The 23,795-nt window shown below is 31.5% G+C and overlaps 2 protein-coding genes and 1 pseudogene across 3 annotated transcripts; 2 read left to right on the forward strand and 1 right to left on the reverse strand.

The window, feature by feature from the left end:
* Positions 1-1,587: 1,587 nt before the first annotated feature.
* LOC105637001 (receptor kinase-like protein Xa21) lies at positions 1,588-5,521 on the reverse strand. 2 transcript variants are annotated; one of them, XM_089725643.1, is made up of 3 exons: positions 4,995-5,520; positions 2,736-4,721; positions 1,588-2,132 (listed from the first exon to the last, which is right to left on the reverse strand). In XM_089725643.1, the coding sequence occupies exons 1-3, from the start codon at positions 5,401-5,403 to the stop codon at positions 1,732-1,734; spliced, it is 2,796 nt and encodes a 931-aa protein (XP_089581769.1). In that variant the 5' UTR covers positions 5,404-5,520; the 3' UTR covers positions 1,588-1,731. The 2 variants fall into 2 exon arrangements, with proteins under 2 accessions (XP_089581769.1, XP_089581768.1); XM_089725642.1 differs by having other exon boundaries at positions 2,736-5,521.
* Positions 5,522-17,452: 11,931 nt separating this feature from the next.
* On the forward strand, positions 17,453-19,718 carry LOC149493800 (uncharacterized; annotated as a pseudogene).
* LOC105637002 (putative LRR receptor-like serine/threonine-protein kinase At3g47570) lies at positions 17,923-22,504 on the forward strand. Its single transcript, XM_089725571.1, has 2 exons — positions 17,923-20,504; positions 22,013-22,504. The coding sequence occupies exons 1-2, from the start codon at positions 19,817-19,819 to the stop codon at positions 22,414-22,416; spliced, it is 1,092 nt and encodes a 363-aa protein (XP_089581697.1). The 5' UTR covers positions 17,923-19,816; the 3' UTR covers positions 22,417-22,504.
* Positions 22,505-23,795: the final 1,291 nt, after the last annotated feature.

Consider the following 23,795-nt stretch of genomic DNA (forward strand, 5'->3'; position numbering starts at 1 on the left):
GGGACATACAGAAATTTACGTGGTTCACCCTCAACTGTTTAGGACAACGTCTACGGGACCAACTCCGTATATTTTTCTTCCACTATTAAAAATAGTAGGCTTACAAAGAGTAATACAAAATAGTGGCACTCACAAGTGTTTCCCAAAAACACCCTAATAATCTTTCATTATTTTCTAAACCCTTAGTTTTAAGAACCCTTCTTAAAACTGAACTCTCTAATTCTTCTCTAGCGTTTTGTTGGTACATCTGAACTGAGAAACATCCTCTCCTATTTATAGGAGAGGGAATGAGAGAGTCGTGTGTTTGTTACACACGGCCCTCCATTAATTTCGTAGTTGGTTGCCGACCTTTGAATAGTTGGCAACCAACCTTTTGTTTTTTCAACAGCACGTTTTTTTTTCTCTTTATTATTTTTTTTTCTTTTCAAACTGTGTAAGTCCCACTTGAGTGGGCACACCACCACCAACAATCTGCCGACCTTGTAGCTCCATTCTAGAATTTGTTTATTCAAGTATAACAAATAATTCAAGCGGCTTTGAAATGGGAAGAACTGAGAAGCTTCGAGAATCTTATTTATTTCTAAGGACAAAATCAGGAGTTTGGTTGTGTATAAGCATGTGTTAGTGGTAATTTAGGAGAAGAATTTATCAATTTTAGTTATTATTATGGTCTTTGAAATGATACATTTGTATTTGTTGGACTATATTTACTGGATTTTTAAGATTATTTAAATATTTAATATAATTATAATTCTTAGTGGAATAATATTTACTCTTCTTGCTTCAAGTCTTCATTTACTTGGATCATTGCAACCTAAACATCACTATCATCGTTACAACAACAAAAATAAATCCAGCCTTCAATAACAGCTGACTTGTTAAAAGTCAATGTCACAAAGGCTTCATCTATATCAGCAGTTGTGCTTTACCAATTCAACAATACAGACCCTAGAACTTCAAAATTAATTACCCACCTAAGAGAGATACAAAACCCACAATAGGCAAAAACCATCTGAAGCTAGAAATATAAAGAGGAAGAAATTAATCGAGCAGAAGAACAGAGATTGAGATGCACAAAGACAGAGATAGAAACTGCTATCGATCAAAAGGGAAGTGATAAAAAGATATAGAGAGTGAGATGGGTGTAGTAGAGGAAAAGAAAATGACCTATATCGAGTAGAGTTAGGTCTTGGCTTAACGTAATGCAAGGCAGTTAGGTGGGTACAGCGTTTATATTTTTATATTTAAAAATCTACCTTTAATTTTATTTTAGGGCGCAGTTATCACTGAAGATCATAATTTGGGTGCCCGTGGAACAAAACTTGTTCTAGAGTGAAACTACAACAAATGGAAAGGTTGAAAGCAAAATAGTATATTAGGCCTTTAAAGTGCCTAAGGATTCAAGTTACAAAGTTCAAGAGTGAATTTATGAATTCCGCTTTTTTACAATTCTAGAAATTGAAATAGGGATTTGAAGTAACTTTTGTTGCATTATTGTTGCTCTTAATAAAAAATAATTGAAATAATGTAGTAAAATGATTTTTCCTTACGAATTCAAATTATGTCAACACATCTTCAACCAATGTGTTTGAAAATTCAATTCAAATATAATTTGAGTTTTTACTATAATGAAGTTCGTATCTTTCACATTTGATAGGAAATAAATATTATTTTGACGTACACATCACAATTTTAAATTACCTATATTTTATTTGTAAAGTTAATTCAGTACTAATAGTGAGAAGTACTTGGACCTCCAATTTGGTAGGCATTCCTTCGCTCTTGCATTAGCTTTCTCTTAAGATAATTGCCCTTTATCTTTTGCAATTCACTTATTGCACTTTGCATTTCTATTCTTTCTCCTGGTTGTTCCATAGAACATGCAACTCCAATTTTTAGTATAGAGATGATGATGCCTTCCTCAATACTATCTCTTCCCTCTTCAGATAGAATTCTTGGATCCACAATCTCCATTGCTCTATAAGACAAAGATCTCTCAACAAAAATACGAAGATTTAAATCATCTTGAAAAGTATCATCGGTTGGTCTCTTTCCTGTAAACATTTCCAATAATAAAATCCCAAAACTATATACATCTCCCTTTATTGATATCCTGCCACCCATTCCATAATCTGCAAATAGATATAGTATATTAATATAAGACACAACATCTAGCATGATGCATATATATATATATATATAGTTAGTATAAACAATCTAGATAAAGCAAAAAAATGAATTACAATACTTATTAGCAAATTTGGCACATAATTTGCAGGTCACATCCCTTCTAACTAGTTGGTCATTTCATTAATTTTTTACTAGTTCCATAGTATTTGTCACATATGGAATTTCACGTGCCTTAAAAAAACCATTGAATTTGTTTAAGTTACAAAAAATTATTGAGTAAATTGACTATATTACCCTTAATTTAATACTAATTCTCTAAGAAAACTATTAAATTGAAGTAATAATCATTGGTCATATATAAGGGTAAACATGGAAAAAAATTTTATCACTTATTGAAACCACAAATATTATAGGTATTTTGGAACAATCTATTTTCTCAAATGTAACAAGCATTATGGAACGGAGGAAGTAGCTCTTTTTCTATTAGTCTACAAAATTTTTTTTTTTTAAAAAAAAAATTTTCTTTTTTTTAAATTAAATGCGACTAAATTTGCATTAGTTTTGTTGCATTCTTTGAACCATACTAGGTATTTGAAAGACTATACCTGGAGCAACGTAACCAATAGATCCTTTAATAGCTGTCGAACTGCTGCTTTGATACGGTTGAACCTCATCAGATATTGTGGAGATAATTTTAGCCAACCCAAAATCTCCAATATAAGCAGTCATTGCTTCATCCAAAAGAACATTGCTTGGCTTTAGATCACCATGTATGATTGTTGATGAGCTTCCATTATGAAGATACTCTATTGCAGTAGCAATATCAATGGCGATGTTTAATCTATCTATTAATTTCAGATATCTTATTTCTCTTCCTTCTACATTGTCTTCATGCAACCATTTCTCCAAGCTCCCATTGGCCATGAATTTATATATCAAAGCTTTAAAATCATTACCTTCGAAGTCAATGCTAGAACAGGCACTCAGCAGCTTCAAAAGATTTCGATGCCTTACATTTCTAAGAGCTTGGCATTCTGACAGGAAACTGTTTGAAGCTCCTCTTCGTTGCAGGTTTAACACTTTGATGGCCACTTCTATTCCTATCTGCTCAAGAAATCCTTTATAGACAGAGCCATAGCTACCAACACCAATTATATTTTCTACCGAGAATCCATTTGTTGCTTTGAAGAGTTCTGCATATGATATTCTCAGAAATTGGTATTGGAATGATGGTATAGAAAGAGTCATCTTTCGAGGATTTCTTTTGCAATACCAAATAATTAACAAACATATCAAAAAAGCCAGAAATACTCCCACAACCAAAGGGATTATTACTTTCACCACAAACGATACTTTATTCTTGGAGTTGGGGGGAAGACAAAAAGGAAGCTTTAATTCAGTAATACCTCCACAGAGACCATTGTTTCCTTGTAGTGAAACTGCACTTGCATTTAGAAAGATTCCACGTTTTGGAACCTCTCCTTGGAGTTGGTTAAAAGATAAATTCAACAACTTGAGCCCATCAAGCTTCATTAAAGAATTTGAGATTGATCCTGAAAAATTGTTGCGTGAAATATCTAGCTCTTTTAAACCTTGTAAAGCACCCATTACCTCCGGTATCTCTCCCCAGAATGAATTCCCTTCAAGATGAAGTTGCTCTAAGCCTGAACACTTGCCAATAGTATTTGGAATAATACCAGATAATTTATTATCTGATAAATCCAATCGTACAAGATTTTGGAGCAAACCAACTTCTGATGGAATAGAACCTGAAAGTGAATTAGCAGATAAATCGAGAGAAATTGAAAGGGAGGGAATGCCAATAACCTGTTTGGGTATAGAACCTGTGAGATTATTATGAACTAGCTCCAACTCAATCAAGTGACGACAATTGCCAAGACTTGGAGGTATACTTCCATGAAGATTGTTGAATCCCAAAAAGACACGACTCAACAAAGATAAATTTCCAATTGAAGATGGAATTGTCCCTGTAAATTTGTTGCTACCCAAATCCAACATTTCCAGTTGTTGAAATTTCCCAAAATCAATAAGTAAAGGGCCAGAGAAGTAATTACCACCGAACAGAAAGAACCTCAGATTGATGAGATTCTCAATACCCAAGGGAATGACATTATGTAACTGATTATCTGCCACAGATAGAAAATATAACTCTTTGGAGAGATTGGCTATGGAAATGGGCACAGTCCCTTTTAGAAAATTTTGTCGAAAACCAACAAGATGTAAACTAGAGCAATTAGTTAGGGAATCAATGAAACTTAAGTCATCTTCCAGGTAATTCCAAGCAAAGTTTACAAATTGCAGAAATGGCAGCTTTCCAAAATCCTTGGGAACTAAACCAGAAAACCAATTATATTCGAAAGAAATCTGTTCAAGCGCAGAAGCATTTGACAATGAAATTGGTACAAGTCCAGTAAACCTGTTAGCTGCAACTGCTAGGGACCTCAGCTTTGGAAGGGTTAAGCCTATATCAGAAGGGATGCTGCCATTCAGTTGATTATCATTCACTTCAAATATTTCAAGATTAGAGACGTTGAAGAGACCAGAAGGAATCTGACCAATTAGATTGTTTTCTGCAAAAATCAAAAACATCAAATTCCAGAGACGAGATATCTCCTCGGGAATCTTTCCGTGCAACCTATTTCTTTGCAGAGAGATTTTCCAAAGAGATGAGAGATTTCCAATGGAAGGAGGAATGCTTCCTGTCAGGAAATTCTTGGCCAAGCCTAAAGCTTCAAGCTTTGGTAAAGAGCCAAGCTCCACAGGTATATTACCCACCAGCTTGTTGTCAATGAGATTAAGATGCATGAGCTTTGAACAATGGGATAAGTTGGTGGGTATATTACCTTGGAATGAATTGTTGCTGAAGTACATAACTTGAGCGCGGCGTAGATTTCCAATCTGTTGTGGGATTTCACCATGGAAGCTGTTGTTTTCTAAATCAATAAGCCTGAGAAAGGAAAGATTTCCTATATGTGGCGATAGAGATCCTACCAGGCCTTGTGATCTCAAGTTCAAGGCTGCTACTCTGTGAGGATGCCTCCGACTACAAGAAACGCCATACCATTGGCAGAAATGTAAGGAATTATTCCAAGAACTGAAGATTTGAAATGGATCTTGTTTTATGGCAAATTTAAAAGATATTAAAGCAAGTCTGTCAGTTTCATTTTGAAAGCAAGTGATTGAATTGAAGAAGCACAAGCAACAGCACAAAAGAGCTGGGATGCCATAAACGGAGCAGCGCTTAAACGCCATAACTACTTTAACAACATCAACAATAGTTTAGAATGTTAAGTTGTTTTGTTTCATTAATGGACTGTACATGAAAAATGGTCCACCAATTTTGCGAAAGATTTAGAAATTTTGTGAAGTAAATTGGTTGCCAAGAAATAGAAGTCCAACGTAAATTGAGAGCTAGAAGAAAAAGACATATTTAAGTGTTTTTATTTCCTTTTATATAAAAATGAAAATCAAATAGTATGATTTTTCTATAAACCATGAGTTCGATAAATGCATTATAATTCATTACAAAGACGAAGAACAAACTCATTTAACTATTGAATCAAATATTATGAGTAATTGAGTTAATGTTAAATCTTATTTCCTTCTTATTGTGGCTCTTTGGTTAAATTGGGTGGGTAGCAACTAACAAAATAAAATATGTCAGCTTCTGTCTTGACAATCCATTGCTCTAACCAATTGATCTACCATTTCAAGCGTATGTATATCTATTTAATTAGTTTAAATTTTTTGGATTAAATAATTTTATCAAACGGCAATTTTTAAAAGAAAAATATAATGAAAATTAAATAAAATTTTGAATACAATAATTTTAACGTAACACACCGTGTTTCCTACTCCCTTCATCTCATAATTTTTGTCTTGGTTTAAATTGCACATACATTAAGAAAATTTAGTTAATCTAGTTAAACTATAATTTTTTTCTTTGTTTTTTCCTAATATTACATTGGTTCCTAAATACTTGACATATTTAGAATTTCATATCCCTTAAGAAAACTATTAAATTTATTTAAGTCACAATTAATTATTGAGTAAATTTACTATATTACCCTTAATTTAATATGTCCAAACACTAAATTTTTGAGGAATTTGCAATAATTGTTGGTCATATACAAAGACTAAACATAAAAAAAAAAAATTATTATTCCTTAAAACCACAAATATGATAAGTATTTTGGAATATAGTTAGTTTTAGGATGTGTCAAGTATTTAGGAATGGAGGTAGTATATTCTTATGTTAATAGCCATTAAAATTAGATGATTCATATTAAATTTTTCTTAAAATTGGTCAAACTATAATCAAACTTTGGAAGATTAAGGATTGATGTTTTAGTTATGTTTATATCAAAATTTGATTAATGAAAATGTAATGGTTTGATTATTATATTTGGTGACAAAGAGACATATTAAACGATGATAAAATAATAATTTTTAAATATTATTCATTTTAAAAAAATAAATAAAATAAAACAACAATTTGGGATGATGGATAAAAAAGGATGTTAGGACAAGAATAGGGAACAGAACGAGTATATTTTAGATTGAAGTTGGTGTTGGAATAGGAATAGGAATAGGAGTGGTCTGTACATTTACTTTAATGGTGGGCTCCACTCTTCACTTGCTAATTGGGATGATGAAATAGAAAAACCATTAGAGACGACTTGACAATCATTATCAGAGACGACTTGACTATCATTTTCAGTACTGTAGCCTTATAAATTAATAGACTTATGCACATTTTTCTACGCCTATATTCAAATCAACAAGCGTTGATTTCTAAAACAAAAAAAAATCAACAAGTGTGTATACTTTAATTAAATGTAGAAAATCAATATGAAGGCCTTGCAAATGAGGTTTGGGTGGAAAGTTTAGTGCCGTGTATACAAGGAACAGTCACGGAACAGAGAAGGAAGTGGGATGGGTATTTTAGAATACCCATCTTGCTTCGATTCATATAATGAGTTAAATGGATTTAGCATGGATACAGTTAATCGGCGGTGAATATATATATATATATAATAAAAAAGGTTCAATCTCAATTTTAAAGAAAGTCAGTTTAGAAAAATGTATATGTATTTAAAGAAAATTTTAGAAAAAAAAAGAGCAAATTGACCCCTTTTTCTAAAGTGGATCCGCGTTAAACTAAATTATTACCTATAATTGATACATAGTAGGTATGGATATAGGTTGCTGGATACTCAATATATAAAACGGGTTTGATGAAGGACATTCGTGGGTATAGTACTACCCATTATTAGTAACATATGTATTTTAAACAAATATGAGTTTGGATAATTTAAAATTAATGGATATTCTTCCTAGTACTTTTGAACGATTTTGTAATGTGTACGGATAGTAAAATTTTAAACAGATTCAAATGTGAGTACTTAAACAGTTATTTAAACGGATATGTGAAGATTAAAGGTAGTAAAATTTTAAATGGATATATAGGTGTACATGTAACTCAAAATTGGCACGTCTCCGCACACTTCCACCCCTAGGCGAGAATGTTATGAAAGGATAAAAACACCTTAGTTGTGAATATTATACTAACGAATAAAAATGTTTTTATTAATTTTTAATATTGTTGTTCTTTATTTTTTTTAATTAACTCATGTTATTTTTACTCATCATATCGTATTAAAATCTAATAGCAAATTCAACTATTTAATATTTAATGTACAAGGATTTAAATTAATTTAAATTGAATCATATTATATTATCTTTTTTTTTTTTGTCAAAATTTCAAAATATTGATACTATCCAACCGAATCTTTTGCTTGGACACCTCATGAATAACATTTTTTTTTTTTTTTTTTTTAGTATTGGGGAAGGGGATTTGGACTTATATCTATTGCCTGATATACATAATTTATTACTACGTTATACTTTGATGTACTCCACTTTATAAATACTTGGCGTTGGTCCTATTATAATTTAGTATCCAAAATACACTTGTATAAATTTATAATCTCAAAATAAATTAGCCAGATTTATTCTTGTCGATCTCTAATTAAGAAATCTAATCAAAGATAACTATGAAAAAGTATATGCGGAACAAGTCTTCTTACCTTAGTTTTAGTTTGAGGTTGATGTTGTTTATTAGCGGTAGTTTTTGCCTCTTACTTTCAATTCTCTTTTTCACTTCATCTTCTTTTGCTTTAATAAACTTAGATTTGTTTTTTCTATAACAGATCTGTCTTTTTTGTTTTTATTACTAATTATTGGTTTGTTTTCATATTTTGAGTTTTTTTTTTTTTTTTTTTTTGTCTTTTCTTTATTATGGTTTATTAGTAAATAAAACTATGATGTTTGACTTTATTTTGTTGGAGACTTTACATTTTGATTTGCAGGTATGGATCTTCGACTATTGAAATCCGGTAGTGTGACATATTCCTCCATTGATGCTATTGACACATAGCGGTGGAAACTTATCTGTGCTCGTCATTTATTGCAAATTTTTGAAAAAGCAATCTACTTATAGAAGATCTAGAGAAGTCATTATTTAGATGCCCAAATCAATGGTTTTATGAAGATTTAAATCTTTTGTTAAGATCAACTCTAAATGAAAAAAATCAAATATTATATTTTTTTTAATTTTAGTTTCATTATTCAAAAGAATATAAATTCTTTTGCTTTGTTAAAAAATCAATGAACTCTATTACCTATTAACAGTAGAGTTCTATGTCTAGTCTGTATGATTATTTGTAATTCTTAATTTTATTATTAATGAATTACATTTAATTTTATAGTATAGTTATTAATTATTGAAAAAGCTAATTAGTATTCTATTATTAATAAAAAAAGTTTATTATTTAATTATTAATTATCACAAAAGAAAGAAAATAAAGAGTTTTTTTTATTAATGAAATAAATTTATTATATAATTATTCATTATTGAATAAAGAAAATAAAAAGTTTTATAATTTAATTTCTTCAAATTAAATAATTAAATAAAAATTTTAAAAATAACAATATTCCACATCACCAATTAAGTTTTTCAATATCATGCCACATAAGCAAATTTGGTTGAGCTTTTATATATTTATATGGATACTATAAGGAAAAGATATACTGGTTGAGGAATTAAGATGTTTCTATATAATGGTTTGAAGAGGGAAAGTTCAAATATACTTCTAATGGGAAAAATGTATATTTTGCACTCTGTACTTTGATGAAAAAATCATGTATCCCTTAATTACTTAATAGGTACCTATATATATATATATATATATATATATATATATATATATATATATATATATATATTAGTTTAAGGAGTTCGAGTGAAAAAAAAAAAATTAAATGTTCTATTAACTTACTTTAGCACGTAAAATACTATGAACTTAATTACTTAAAAAATTGTAATTTTCCATATGTGGCTAGTCTTTCTACAATTAGACTTCTCTAAAGTAGAGCCTATGAGAGTACTGTATGGTTCTCAAAATTATAAATTTCTCCAATTAATTTCCTAGCAAATTTAGGAAAGTGATTTTGCTTATTTTGCTAAATATTCCATTAGTCTTTATGTGATAGGATATGTGTCTTAATCAACCTACCGCCTCAGGGAGAGTTCGGCCCAATGCATAAATTCACTCATATACTTTACGTAAAAAATTTTATGACACCCACAAATTTTATTTTGACTTATTGAACACTTCAATTTATAAAATTGTACTAATTAAATACTTCGACTTATAAAAGTTATTCTATTGAATACTCAAACTTTTAAAAATTAGATCAATTAAAAACTTATTAAATAGTTAAAAAATGTGAAAATTATTTTTCAAAGATTATACTAATCATACATTAAGTGAATATCTTACACATAAATGTCAAAAACACCAAAAAAAAAAATGTTACTGCTAGTATAGAGAGATATAATGTTAGCAAAATTCATAACTTCAGGAACATAATAGGTCACTCGTAAATTTGAGGATGTCACAACATTTTTTTTTGTAAAGTATAAGAGTATATTTATGCATTTCGGGGTTATTTTTTTTGAAAATTTTTGTTGCTTTCAACTCTTGAATAAACTCCTAATTTATTTTTTTCTAATAAGATTGTGAAAAAAGCTGGAGGCTTGTAAGCAATCCATTCTTGATAGGCTTCTTGGGCCGGGGTTTGGATCCTGACAATCTGACATTGATTAGCTAAACATGGATATACACGGGTTATATTTATAACTAGCCCATGCTTGTGCTATGCTCAAAATTAATAAATATAAATTTTTAATATTTAATCTTAATTTTAACATTCACTTTTATTAAAATTATTTTTTAATATTCATGTAACTTATTTGTAAATAAATAATTTTAAAACTTATAATATTCAAACTTATGATATTAAATATTTTTTATTTTAAATGATAAGAACATCATGTGATAAAAATAATAAATGACAGCCAATAATTACTATGACAAAAATACTTTAAAGAGAATTAATTATAAATAATAATTATAATTTACATGACAATAAATAAAAGAGGATGAATGTCAAGTATAAATTTAGAGTGGAAGCCCATAATTTCTATAAAAAATATGCTTGCTTTATAGTATATATATTACCTCTATTGCGTAACACTTGTTACATTTGGAATTTCGTGTCCTTTAAGAAAATCATTAAATTTGTCTAAATTACAATAAATTATTAAATAAATTGACTATATTACCTTTAGTTTAATATTAATTCTCTAAGAAAACTATTAAATTGAAATAATAATTATTTGTTATATACAAAGAGTAAACATGGAAAAAATGATTTATTACTCCTTGAAATCACAAATGTGACAAGTATTTTGGAACAAACTATATTCTCAAATGTGGCAAATATTATGGAAAGTATTATGGAACGGAAGTAGTATATGACTTTTCTACTACATTTAATTTTCATTTGATACTTTTTGCAATACTAGAAATTGCAGTAAAAAAAAATACTTGAGACACAAACGAGATTCTGAAGTAACTTTTGTTGCACAATTGCTGGCTATTAATACAAAGTAATTAAAAAATTACATAAAAATGATATTTTGTTGCTTAGTTCAAGTTTTTTTTAAAAAAAAAAAAAAAAAGTAAATCCACTTGCTTCTAGAAAATAACTTACCTTTGGAAAATATTGTCCCTTCAAAAATATTTTTCAAATGATTTATTTTCCATTATTTGGTTATAATAGTGAAAATTAGTTAAAAAAATATAAAAATCTTTAACTCATAAGACCATAAAAATATTTATAATAATAAAAATTTTATTAAATATGAGAAAAAAATATTTTTAAAATGGTAAATTGTGAATGTTTGCGGTGATTGTTGGTGGTCACCGACGGTGACCAGTGACCGGTGGTGAATGGTGACCGATAGTTGTGTCTGGTGGTGAAATGGTGACTAGTAGTAATGGTTACTGATAATTAATTTATTTATACTATATATAAATGTGAGAATAGGAAGGGAATAACGAGGTTTTCGATAGTGTCCTTGATGAAATTTAAAATATGTTAAAATAACCTTAGTCATAGCTCAATTAAAAAATTACATTGTATTAGATTGGATTTAATTTATTAAAATTTTTTAAAATAAATACATTTAGATAATTAAACATTTTAAATTTTAAGTTTTATCCTTTTTAATTTTATTTTTTAATAAATATGTATGATAATGAGATGTTTGAAAATATTTAAATTTTATTTTTTAAATATTTGATTCTATTTTAATTATAATTTAAAATATTTTAGTTCATAGAGAAATAAAAAAAATTATATTCTTTTTTCTTTATATTTGTATGATTTGATTGATATATTTTTAGAAATAAATTTTAAAATAGAATACACATAATATTTTATTTAGGAGAGACATAAAAAATAAAAAAAAATATAGTCTTTATTAATATTTTTTCTTTATGTTTATAAAATTTGATTGGGTATATTTTTTAAAAAATAAAATTTCAAATAGAATACACATAATTATACCTTTGAAGTTTTTTAAATTTTTACTTTTTAAAATTTATTTTTTAAAATAAAACGAAGAGTGTCTAAGATTGGCGAACAGTTTAGAATTTTAATTCTAAAAATATATATAATATTTTATTGATATATTTATATATCTATATACATTAAAACTTTTTTTATTAAATGAGTTTTGATAAGTATTTTATTCTTAATAATAATTTTTTTATTTTTTAATTTATTACTGAATAATTTATAACTATTATCATTTTAATTTAGTAAGAGAATTTTCTACCTTCCTTGCAATATTTATTTAAAGTGGGCAAAGTTGTGTATGTACTTGTAACAAATGCTTATTTTATATCGAGCGTAGTCCCAATCATCCTAGTTTAATTTCTAATATCTCGTATATTGATCTTCATTAGTAAATTTGTTTCCTTTCAAAAAAACAAATACATAAATGAATTTCATAAAAGTTTTTGAGATTTATTTATAAGCAACTATATGTAAATAATTTTTTTTTGTTAGTAATATCAATCAACCTCGAAGTGTACATGAGGTTGAAATTTGGAATTAAGAGTTTTTTTTTTTTTTTTTTTGGTATAAAAACTTTTTATATTAAAGAGAAAAGGAAAAGCAAAATTGTGAATAGCAGTAGTATTTAAGTAGGAAATTAAAACTGTAAATTCTAGAACGGGTAGGTGAGTAGGGGAACTCAGCTTGGTAGGGAAAGCAACGTGGCCGTAGTGGAACCATACATCGTTTTTCACTACATTTCAACTTTCTTTTTCAAAAGCAAGACTTTTATCAAACTTACAAAGTGTAAATCGTACACAGAAAGATGGCAAAACAATGGACTCTTCTCAACTTTCTAATTTGTATCTTTTGCTTAAAAGGGAAAGTATAATTGTATTTCTTCTTATGAATATGTTACACAGAGGCTTGATAAATACAAGGGAAAGTAAAGTAGATAAGGACTGCAAAACTAACTCTATCTAAAATACAGATAATATTTATAAAATACAACAAATAGACTTGTGTACTTATCTCATCCTTGTGGAGTTCCGTTACTCCCCCGCAAGATGGTGGACCCATCGGAGACACCAATCTTGGTTCTGTTTAACGCAAAAACAGTCTTTGCCTGAGGCTTAGTAAGAACATCAGCTAGTTGATCTTGAGCTGATACATGACTTATGCGAAGCTTCTTCTTTTGAACAAGATCACGCACGAAATGAATATCAATGTCAATGTGTTTCATTCGTGAGTGGTAAACGGGGTTTTGGCAGACATAGGTGGTTGATATATTATCACAATAAATTACCGGAACTTGAACTGAAGACAACACACCAAGTTCAGTTAGTAAGGAACTAACCCACATTACTTCAGACGCAGTGGAGGCCACTGCCCGATACTCAGCCTCAGTTGATGAGCGGGCAACTGATTTCTGCTTGCGAGAAGCCCACGAAATGGGAACATTGCCAAGATACAGAATATACCCAATTGTAGATGACCGATCCAATGGATCACCTGCCCAATCGGCATCGGAAAAAGCATGAAAATGAAAAGCAGACTGTGGTGTTATTTTAATTCCATAATCAATCGTATATTTTAGGTAACGTAACAGTCGCTTCAAGGCTTCCCAATGAGCTGATGAAGGACTCTGCATAAACTGAGAAAGTTTGTTTACTGCATAGCAAATATCAGGCCTTGTCCAAGTCAAATATTGTAAGGCCCCTACCAACTTCCTGTACTCTGTAGCATGTACACCTTCACCGGTCACATTTTTTAGGAGAGTGGTAGTTGTCGCAAATGGAGTGGATACTGGTTTGACGCCCTCCATGTGAGCTGCAACAAGTAATTTCCTTATATAATGATGCTGGCTCATGAACATTCCACTTGCTGTTGTGTGAATATCAATACCCAAAAAGAAATTCAACTTCTGTGGGTCTTTCAGAGAAATCTTGGACCCCAACGCAGAAATAAAAAGATGTATCAACTCATTGCAATTACCGGTTAGCAAAAGATCATTGACGTATACAAGAAAGAAGCAAGTTTTGGCACCTCTTTGTAGTATGAAGAGTGAATGATCACTTTTTGATTGGACAAACCCAAACTGAACAGCACAATTGCGCAACGCTTGATACCATGCTCTAGGCGCTTGACGAAGTCCGTAAAGCGCTTTAACTAGTTTACAGACATAATGTGGCTTATCTGAATCTATAAAACCTGGTGGTTGCTACATGTACACATTCTCAGAGAGAGGACCGTGTAAAAATGCATTGTTTACATCCAGTTGATAGACATTCCACCGCTTGGATACTGCCATAGTCAAGATTACTCGAATGGTTGTGGGCTTTAATACAGGACTGAAGGTATCTTCAAAATCAATACCAGGTCGTTGAGTGTAACCCTTCGCAACCAGACGAGCTTTGTATTTTTCCACTGTACCATCTGGGTTTCGTTTAACTCGAAAAATCCATTTGCATCCAACAAGATTTTGACCTGCAGCTGGTGGAACAAGAACCCAAGTGCCATTAGTAATTAAAGCATCAAATTCAACATTCATAGCCTGCCTCCATTTCGGAAGTTTCAGAGCTTGAGTAACTCTAGTTGGTTCAACAGTTGCGGGTAGAGGATGTTTAGTGACTGTGTGAAGAACTTTGGGTTTATAAATGTTATTTTGGGAGCGTGTGACCATGGGATGAGTTCTTTGAGGTGGTGGTTCGGTTGATTGTGTGTGAGATGAGGAATCGGAACCTGTCACGGAGTGTTGAGACTCTATAGAGACAGACATAGGAGAAGACACAGGAACTGAAGACAACAAAGCTGATGTTGCCATAGAAGACGAATCAGACGATGAAGAAGACTCAAAAATAGGCTCGGTTGAATGCGACATAGATGAATTGGGTGAAAAAGGAACAACTGTTGTGATATGTGTTTCATTAGATTGGGAATTAGGGTTCTGAAAATCCCCTTGGCGGGAAAATGGCATCGTACCAGATGGAGAGGATGGAGACGGCACCGCATGAATTAAAGGTTGACTTTCAACATTGTACCAGGACTCATTCGAATTAGAAGGCTCCAAGTTTGACTTTTGACTAGGAAATTGGTCTTCAATGAAAACTACATGCCTGGAAACAAATAGCTTATTAGAATTGTAATCAAAACACAGATATGCACTTTGATGTGAAGAATATCCCAAAAATAGACATGGTTTAGAACGCTGCTCAAATTTATTATGAGTATAGGGACGTAAATACGGGTAACACAAACAACCAAAGACCTTTAACCGAGTATAATTTGGAACTTGCTTAAACAATTTAAAATAAGGAGAAGACATATTAAGAACAGGTGTTGGCAGTCGATTTATTAAATAAGCTGCCGTCTGAAAAGCAAATGACCAAAAACGTGACGGAAGACCTGCAGATTGAAGAAGAGTTAATCCAGTTTCGACAAGATGGCGATGACGCCGTTCCGCTGCTCCATTATGTTGAGGAGTATGCGGAGGCGTTTGAAGATGACTTATTCCATGGTGTTGAAAAATCGATTTAAGCGCAATAAACTCTCCTCCTCCATCTATATACATGGACTCGATTTTTGTTTGAAACTTATTTTCAACCAATTTTTAAAAGACTGGAAAAACGAAAGCAACATCAAACTTAGCCTTTAAAGGATAAAACCAAATATACTTTGAGAAATGATCAACGAAAATTAAATAATAACGATAACCTTCAAAGGAAGAAACTGGGGCAGGACCCCAAAGATCCGAATACAGTAACTCTAAAGGACGCGAACTAGTAAGCGAAGAAACACCAAAAGCGAGTCGATGACTCTTATTACATTGACACGAATTACAATTGAAAGATAATGCAGAAGACTTAGACAAATTAAATTTGGACAGAACAAAACCACAAACTTTTGCAGCTGGATGACCCAATCGTTGATGCCAAAGAGACACGGAATCACGAATACTGAAATACGCAGCAACCTTAGAACGACTTTTGGATACGGACGACAACCGATATAGAGAGTCTTTAATTTGGCCTCTTGTTATTATCTCCCCCGTGAACAGGTCCTTAACAACAAAACAATCAAAGAAAAATTCAATCGAAACATTATTCTGAAGACAAAATTCAAAAACAAAGATTAGATTTTCTTTTGACTTTGGAACACATAAAATATTATTAAGGGAACAAGATTTGGTAGGAAAGGTTAAAACTTTTGAACCAACATGAGTTATTCTCAAACCTGAACCATCCGTTAGGTATAGCTCATCAAGCCCATCATACGGGGCATGAATTGATAGATTTTGAAGATCATTAGCCACATGGTGAGAAGAACCAGTATCAAGAACATAGCTCGTCGAATCAGAAGTAGAAACTTGATTTGCTCGTGGAGGCTGTGGAAAATTGTTCTTAAAGAAATCCTTTGCTTTAAAACACTTTTTAGCAATATGTCCAGGCCGTTCACAGATTTGGCACAAGACTTTTGAATTACCACGCCTTCCATTAGACTGAGAACCTGACGGAATCACATATGAATTATCAGCACTACCATCATCCGATCGATTAAATTGCCGCTGATTAGAACTAGACCCAAACGATCCAGCATTGCGACGAACATAATTAGCTACAATAGGAACAGTAGAGTCATTCTGCTTCAAAAATTCTTCATGAGCAAGGAGTTTATCCTCCAATTCAACAAAGGTTATAATGGAATCTCGTGCACGAACTGCTGCTGCAATATCCCGGAAGTCAGATCCAATACCATTAAGCGTGTGAATAACCAAATCAACATCTGATACTGGACTCCCGGATAAAGCTAATGCATCTGAAATCACTGTAATATTCTGCAAATACTCCTGAACAGATTTTGAATCACGTTTGCAGTTGGATAATTTTTCGCGGAGCGATAAGACTCGCGTGGCAGATTTGTTTGCGCAGGTGGTCTGTACTTTGTCCCACGCATCAGCAGCAGTCTCGGCATTAGAAATAATATGCATCGCAGAAAAACTGATGGACGCAATAATCGCACCAAGTATCAACTGATCTTGGCAAATCCAGTGTTCATAATCTGGATTTGCAATATCTTCTCCATCTTTTGATATAATCTGTAACACCCGCCACCCAATCCCGAGAGACTCGACGGCAGATGCCACATTCGGTGCCGGAGACACCGTCTTAACTTAACATATAAATCGTAAAACTAAAATTTTACATTAGAAGTAATTGGGTATTCACAAGTTTCATAAGTATAAATAATATTTATTCCCGGACCGATGATACTATTCACAGACCGGTAACTTACTATTTTAGACACAGAAAAATGGGGCGTTACATAATCGGAGATGGACATGGAAGTGATCGGTCAACGTAACCAAGCAGATTGTGACCACGCAACACAGGAACGATTTGTGCACGCCATGACGGATAATTTTGAGGTGAGAGTTTCAATGGAAACTGTGAAGCATTGATAGAAACCAAAACTTTTCCAGAAGAGTGGAAAACATTAGAAACGTTTGAGGAACCCATTGAAAACAGAAAAGAAATAACGAGAAAGTATTGAAGAGAATGCCCGCAGGCTCTGATACCATAAAAGGGAAAGTATAATTGTATTTCTTCTTATGAATATGTTACACAGAGGCTTGATAAATACAAGGGAAAGTAAAGTAGATAAGGACTGCAAAACTAACTCTATCTAAAATACAGATAATATTTATAAAATACAACAAACAGACTTGTGTACTTATCTCATCCTTGTGGAGTTCCGTTATTGCTGGTGTTTCTACTCTACCAAACTTGCAATTTGCTTGCAAAATGAGACTGATCGACTTGCTTTAATATTGCTTTAATATCCTTCAGAAAAGCAATCCAACAAGACCCATTTCAAGTCCTGAGTTCTTGGAATGATTCGGAACATTTCTGCAATTGGCATGGCGTTTTTTGTAGTCGGAGGCATACTGACAGGGTCATAGCCTTGAACCTGAACTCGCAACGTTTGGTACGATCACTATCACCACATATTGGAAACCTCTCCTTTAGCATTAATTTGCGAAACAACAGCTTCTACGGCCAAATCCCACAAGAAATTGATCGTTTGCGCCGCCTAAACTACTTAGCACTCAGCAACAACTCACTGAGGGGGAAGATACCAGCAAACTTGTCAAGTTGCTCAAACCTTGTGTATCTCGATCTCATTGACAACGAGTTGCAAGGTAATATCCCTTCCGAGCTGGGTTCTTTACTGAAACTTGAAGCTTTAGGTTTGGGTAGGAATAACCTTGCGGGAAGCATTCCTTGTTCTATTGGCAATCTCTCATCTCTGGTGCAAATATCTTTAGCAAGAAATCACTTGCAAGAACAGATACCCAGAGAAATCTCTCGCCTTGGGAGATTAAGACTATTGTTTCTTAGTGAGAATAATCTAACTGGTGAAATTCCTGGTGGCCTCTTCAACATTTCTAGCATTATCAGTATTGAATTCCATTTTAATCAACTACATGGCAGGATACCCTCTGACGTAGGTCTCACTCTTCCCAATCTGAAAGTCTTTATAGTCGCATTTAACAATTTTACTGGACCTATCCCAATATCACTGTTAAATGCTTCTTCTCTTTAAAGATTGCTATAACTAATAACCATTTTACCGGTTTAGTACCAAAAGACCTCGGAAGGCTATCACAACTTCTAGAAATAGAATTTTCTTATAATCAGCTAGAAGGTGACTTGCGTTTCATTGATTCTCTATCTAATTGCTCCAATTTAAGACATATATTCTTAGATTATAATTTTCTTACAGGGTCTATACCCAATTCTATAGCAAATCTCTCCAAAGAAATGTTGTTTCTAGGTCTATCAGTGGATCAATTTCAAGGTATTATTCCTGTCGGAGTTGAAAACCTCATCAGCCTGCGAATTTTGATTTTGGCAAGAAATTATCTCACTGGCCCTATCAATATTAATTTTGAAAAATTTCAAAAGTTGGAAGTGTTGGGTTTGGAGAGCAACAAATTTATAGGAACTATACCATCTTCAATTGGTAATTTATCTAAGTTGAGTCTTCTGTCCCTCGCATACAATAATCTAAAGGGAAGCATTCCTCCAAGTCTTGGTCATTGTCATAATTTGATTCAGCTGGATCTATTACATAATACTCTCAATGGTTCAATTCCTAGACAGGTCATTGGTCTTTCCTCTCTTTCAATCTCCCTCAACTTATCTGCCAATGCACTCAGTGGTCCTATTCCATCAGAAGTTGGTTTCTTGCAAAATCTTGCCCAGTTGGATTTATCTCATAACAAGTTATCTGGCACGATTCCGAACACTATTAGCAAGTGTTTGTCTATGGAAGAGCTTCATCTAGAGGGAAATTCATTTGAAGGGAAGATACCTCAAGGGTTTAGTGCTCTACGAGGTTTAAGGAAGCTGGATATTTCAAGCAACAATTTTTCAGGAGAAATTTCAAATTCATTAGCCAACTTTAAAGTATTGAACTATTTGCATCTATCTTTCAACCAACTCCAAGGAGAGGTTCCAAAGCATGGAATCTTTCCAAATGCGAGTGCAGTTTCACTACAAGGAACAATGGTCTCTGTGGAGGTATTGCTGAATTAAAGCTTCCCTTTTGTCTTTCACACAACTCCAAAAGTAAAGTATTATTTATAGTGAAAGTAATAATCCCAGTCCTGATCGCAATAATTTTGGCTTTGTTGATGTGTTCCTTAATTATTTGGTATTGCAAACGAAACTCTAGAAAGATGACTCTTTCTATACCATCATTTCAATACCAATTTTTGAGAATATCTTATGCAGAACTCTTCAAAGCAACAAACGGATTCTCTGTGGAAAACATAATTGGTGTTGGTAGTTATGGCTCTGTCTATAAAGGATTTCTTGAGCAGGTAGGAATAGAAGTGGCAATCAAAGTGTTAAACTTGCAACGAAGAGGAGCTTCAAATAGTTTCATGTCAGAATGCCAAGCTCTTAAAAATGTCCGGCATCGAAATCTTTTGAAGCTGCTTAGTGTGTGCTCTAGCATTGACTTTGAAGGGAATGATTTTAAAGCTTTGATATATAAATTCATGGCCAATGGGAGTTTGGAGAAATGGTTGCATGAACATAATGTAGAAGAAGGAGAATCAAGATATCTGAAATTAATTGACAGATTAAACATAGCCATAGATATTGCTACTGCAATAGAGTATCTTCATAATGGAAGCTCATCAACAATCATACATGGTGATCTGAAGCCAAGTAATGTTCTTTTGGATGAAGAGATGACTGCTTGTATCGGAGATTTTGGGTTGGCTAAAATTATCTCCACAATATCTGATGAGGTTCAACCGTATCAAAGCAGCAGTTCTACAGTTATTAAAGGGTCCGTTGGCTATGTTGCTCTAGGTACGTACACTTTACGTGAAAATACTTGTTTAAACCAAATTTATAGTATATATATGGATCAAATCAATGAAAATAAAAATTTTTAAAAATTATTTCTATTTTATTATTTTTTTCCTCCAGAGCACATGGCTAGAAATACCTCGCACTAAAAGTTTGGATTACAAGAGAGAGGAGTTAAGATTTTATAAAAATTTAATTTTTAATTCTTAAATAGCGGGTGTTATGCATTATTTAATGAAATATCAACTCTGTATTTATTTGAAATTATATCAATGTGACATCACACATAAAAACACACACACACACACATATATATATATATATATATATAACTTTTTGAAAGGTTAAAGTTACAAATGAATTCATTTATACCACCAAAGGAGTGATAGTCCTTTTTTTCTTTCGGAAAAATATATGATTTTGTTTATTTTTTAAAGGAAATTAATTATTTAGTTTCTGAGGTTTGAAAAAATTATTTAAGTAATTCCAGCCTTTTAATTAAATAGGGACTACTTAAATAATTTCATTAAATTTCATAAACTAAATAATTAATTTTCCTTTTTTTTTAACCATTTGTACATTTTCCTAAAATAAATTTATGTTTGGTAGGGAAGCATATCTAGTTTTTTCAAACTTGCAATAAATAGGCTCATTCAACCAAATTGACCAAGAATCGATCAGACCTCTGGGGTTTAACTCGTTGTATACAAAAGGTCTGCTCGTCAATTTTAGCTGTTATTAGTTGTTAGCATTCAATTAAAAGCTGTTAGTAGTTAGCTGTTTATAAAGCGATTTAAACTAAAAATGTTAAGTATAAAAACTGTTTGATTAGTTGTTTAATATAAAATGATAAAAAATGGTGTGAAGGAGGGGAATAAGGTAAAAACAGGTAATTGGTATAGGTGTAATAAAAAATTATAAAACGCTAAATGTTAATAAAGATAACGTTTCATGAAATACTGTCTCAAACTCTAAATGCTAAGATAGATATTGTATTACCTAACACTATCTTAAACACAGGTGCTGAACAGGGTAAGTGAACCCGCCGTTTGACCATTCATTGGCCAAATCAACTCAGGTTTAACGAGCTTAAAGGGTTGTAATTGGGTCGTTTTGTCACTAGTAAAATGAAATTTGTTTGAAAATTTTTATTTTAAGTGTCAAACCTAAGATGTAAATGTATGCCATCAAGATATACAAATTGACGTGTTAATTACTTAAACAACTTGTTTTTTAATTTATTAAAAATTGCATTTTCACTCAACTCTATTATATCATTTTTTTATTTAATAATCCCAATAAAAATTGTAACTATAGTTTACCAATTAGTTTAATTTAATTTTATTTATCTCAGTAGAATAATTTTTTTTCAAATTTATTAAATATTTTACTCTTATTTATAAAACTAATTTTAATTAATACAGTCACCAAATCTGTTAGTTTACAAATGTTTAAATATTATTGTAATTTATTTTCTCGCTTTATCTAAAATCTACTTCTATTTGCAGATTATGGGATGGACGGCAGAATGTCAATTCAGGGAGATGTATATAGTTATGGGATTTTATTATTAGAAATGTTCACAAGAAAAAGACCAACTGATGATACTTTTCAAGATGATTTAAATCTTCGTACTTTTGTTGAGAGATCTTTGCCTGATAAAGTTATAGACATTTTGGATCCAAGAATTGTATCTGAAGAGGAAAGCGGGAGTTTTAAGGAAGACATTATCATTTCTATACTGAAAATTGGAATTGCATGTTCAATGGAACAGCCAAGAGAAAGAATTGAAATGCGAAATGCAATAAGTGAATTGCGAAAGATTAAGGTCGATTATCTGAAAAGAAGGCTAAAGGAAGAACAAAGGAATACCTGCCAAATTGGAGGTCCAAGCACTTCTCATTATTATTAATTTACTTCTTATTTGACTTTGAATAATAATTCATTGACAAAATCCTTATAATTTTTCTTGCCTATTGATCCTTGTTTTTTGAGGCCATGGAGGGAAATTGTGGTTGTTAGCGATTTGCCAACCAAAATATTTTTGTATCATATATAAAAATTAATAAAAGGTAATTGCAAGTTCAAAAATTACAAGTAAATAGTCATATCTTTAATTATAAAATTAATGTATGTAATTTAAAATTAATTAATTAATTGTTCATTGAATTGATAAAAGTAATATACAATTCAAATTCAAATTCAAAACACCAATAACATTATAATATACAAATACATTATATCTGTATTTAATTTAAATGTAAAAATTTAATTTTGAAAGTGTCAACTCTCAAATCTCCCAGGGGGTGAATCTTTTGTCTGATTCAATCTCATCTATTGCTGATTTCGAAAGAAGATTTTGATGTCACTTGGGAGAAGTACAAGGAAGTGTGTCTGAGTCTTCTATAATAGAATAAGTAGTTGTGACTCCATTTAGCTAGGACAAAGCATCCTAAAAAGACTTTCTTCTATTCTAAGTTTCCACAAAGCAGTATTAGGAGAATGCCTTTCTCAAAAGTCTTTGATTAGGGCAGTCCAGTTCCATTCAAGCACTCCTTTATACAGGATGCTTTAAAGTAAAGTGAAGCATGTCAGTTCTCACAGCCATAGCACAGGGCATGTCAGTTCTCACAGCCATAGCACAGGTCGTCGAGCGAGGAAAGTCCTTTTTTTTTCTCTATGGGTAAACGGATCAGAGTGAATTCTATCTTTTTAGCGCTTTCCAAAATTGAAAATACTACAGAAAATTGCCAAATTTTTACGGTTAGTTATGGAATTAGAAAAATTATTGGAGTTCTTGAGTTGTTTTTAATTCTCTTCCAATTTTATCAAAATTAAACAAATAATACCATAAATATCAATAATTTTTTTATACTTTAGTTAACCTAATTCTATACTAAATATTTTATGAATTATAGAATATTATAGTGACCACGATATATGTAGCTTGTTCGATTCAATTGTTTATATCACTTGATAGCTAACAATGTTACTAAATTGTTGGTAGCTAGTGGCTAATAGTTAGTTAGCTTTAGTTCGTTATTTTATCCATTACTGCTAAAATATAAAATGACTATTAAAAACTTACGACGTGGTTAGAATTTTAAAATATAACTAATAGAATTAGTATCCAATTAAGACTTTTGTCGGTTGTCAACTACTAATTAAAAATCCTTACCAAATATTTACTATTTAGAACAATAGGATACAATTAGCTATGAGCCACATATATCAGTTCAACTAAATGCATCATAATAATATATATCTAGTGGGAAACTTAAAAGTCATGAT

Source organism: Jatropha curcas, chromosome 9 (genome assembly GCF_041381405.1).
Source record: "Jatropha curcas cultivar XTBG-Jc1 chromosome 9, XTBG_Jcur_1.0, whole genome shotgun sequence".
In the NCBI taxonomy this organism is placed as follows: Eukaryota; Viridiplantae; Streptophyta; class Magnoliopsida; order Malpighiales; family Euphorbiaceae; genus Jatropha; species Jatropha curcas.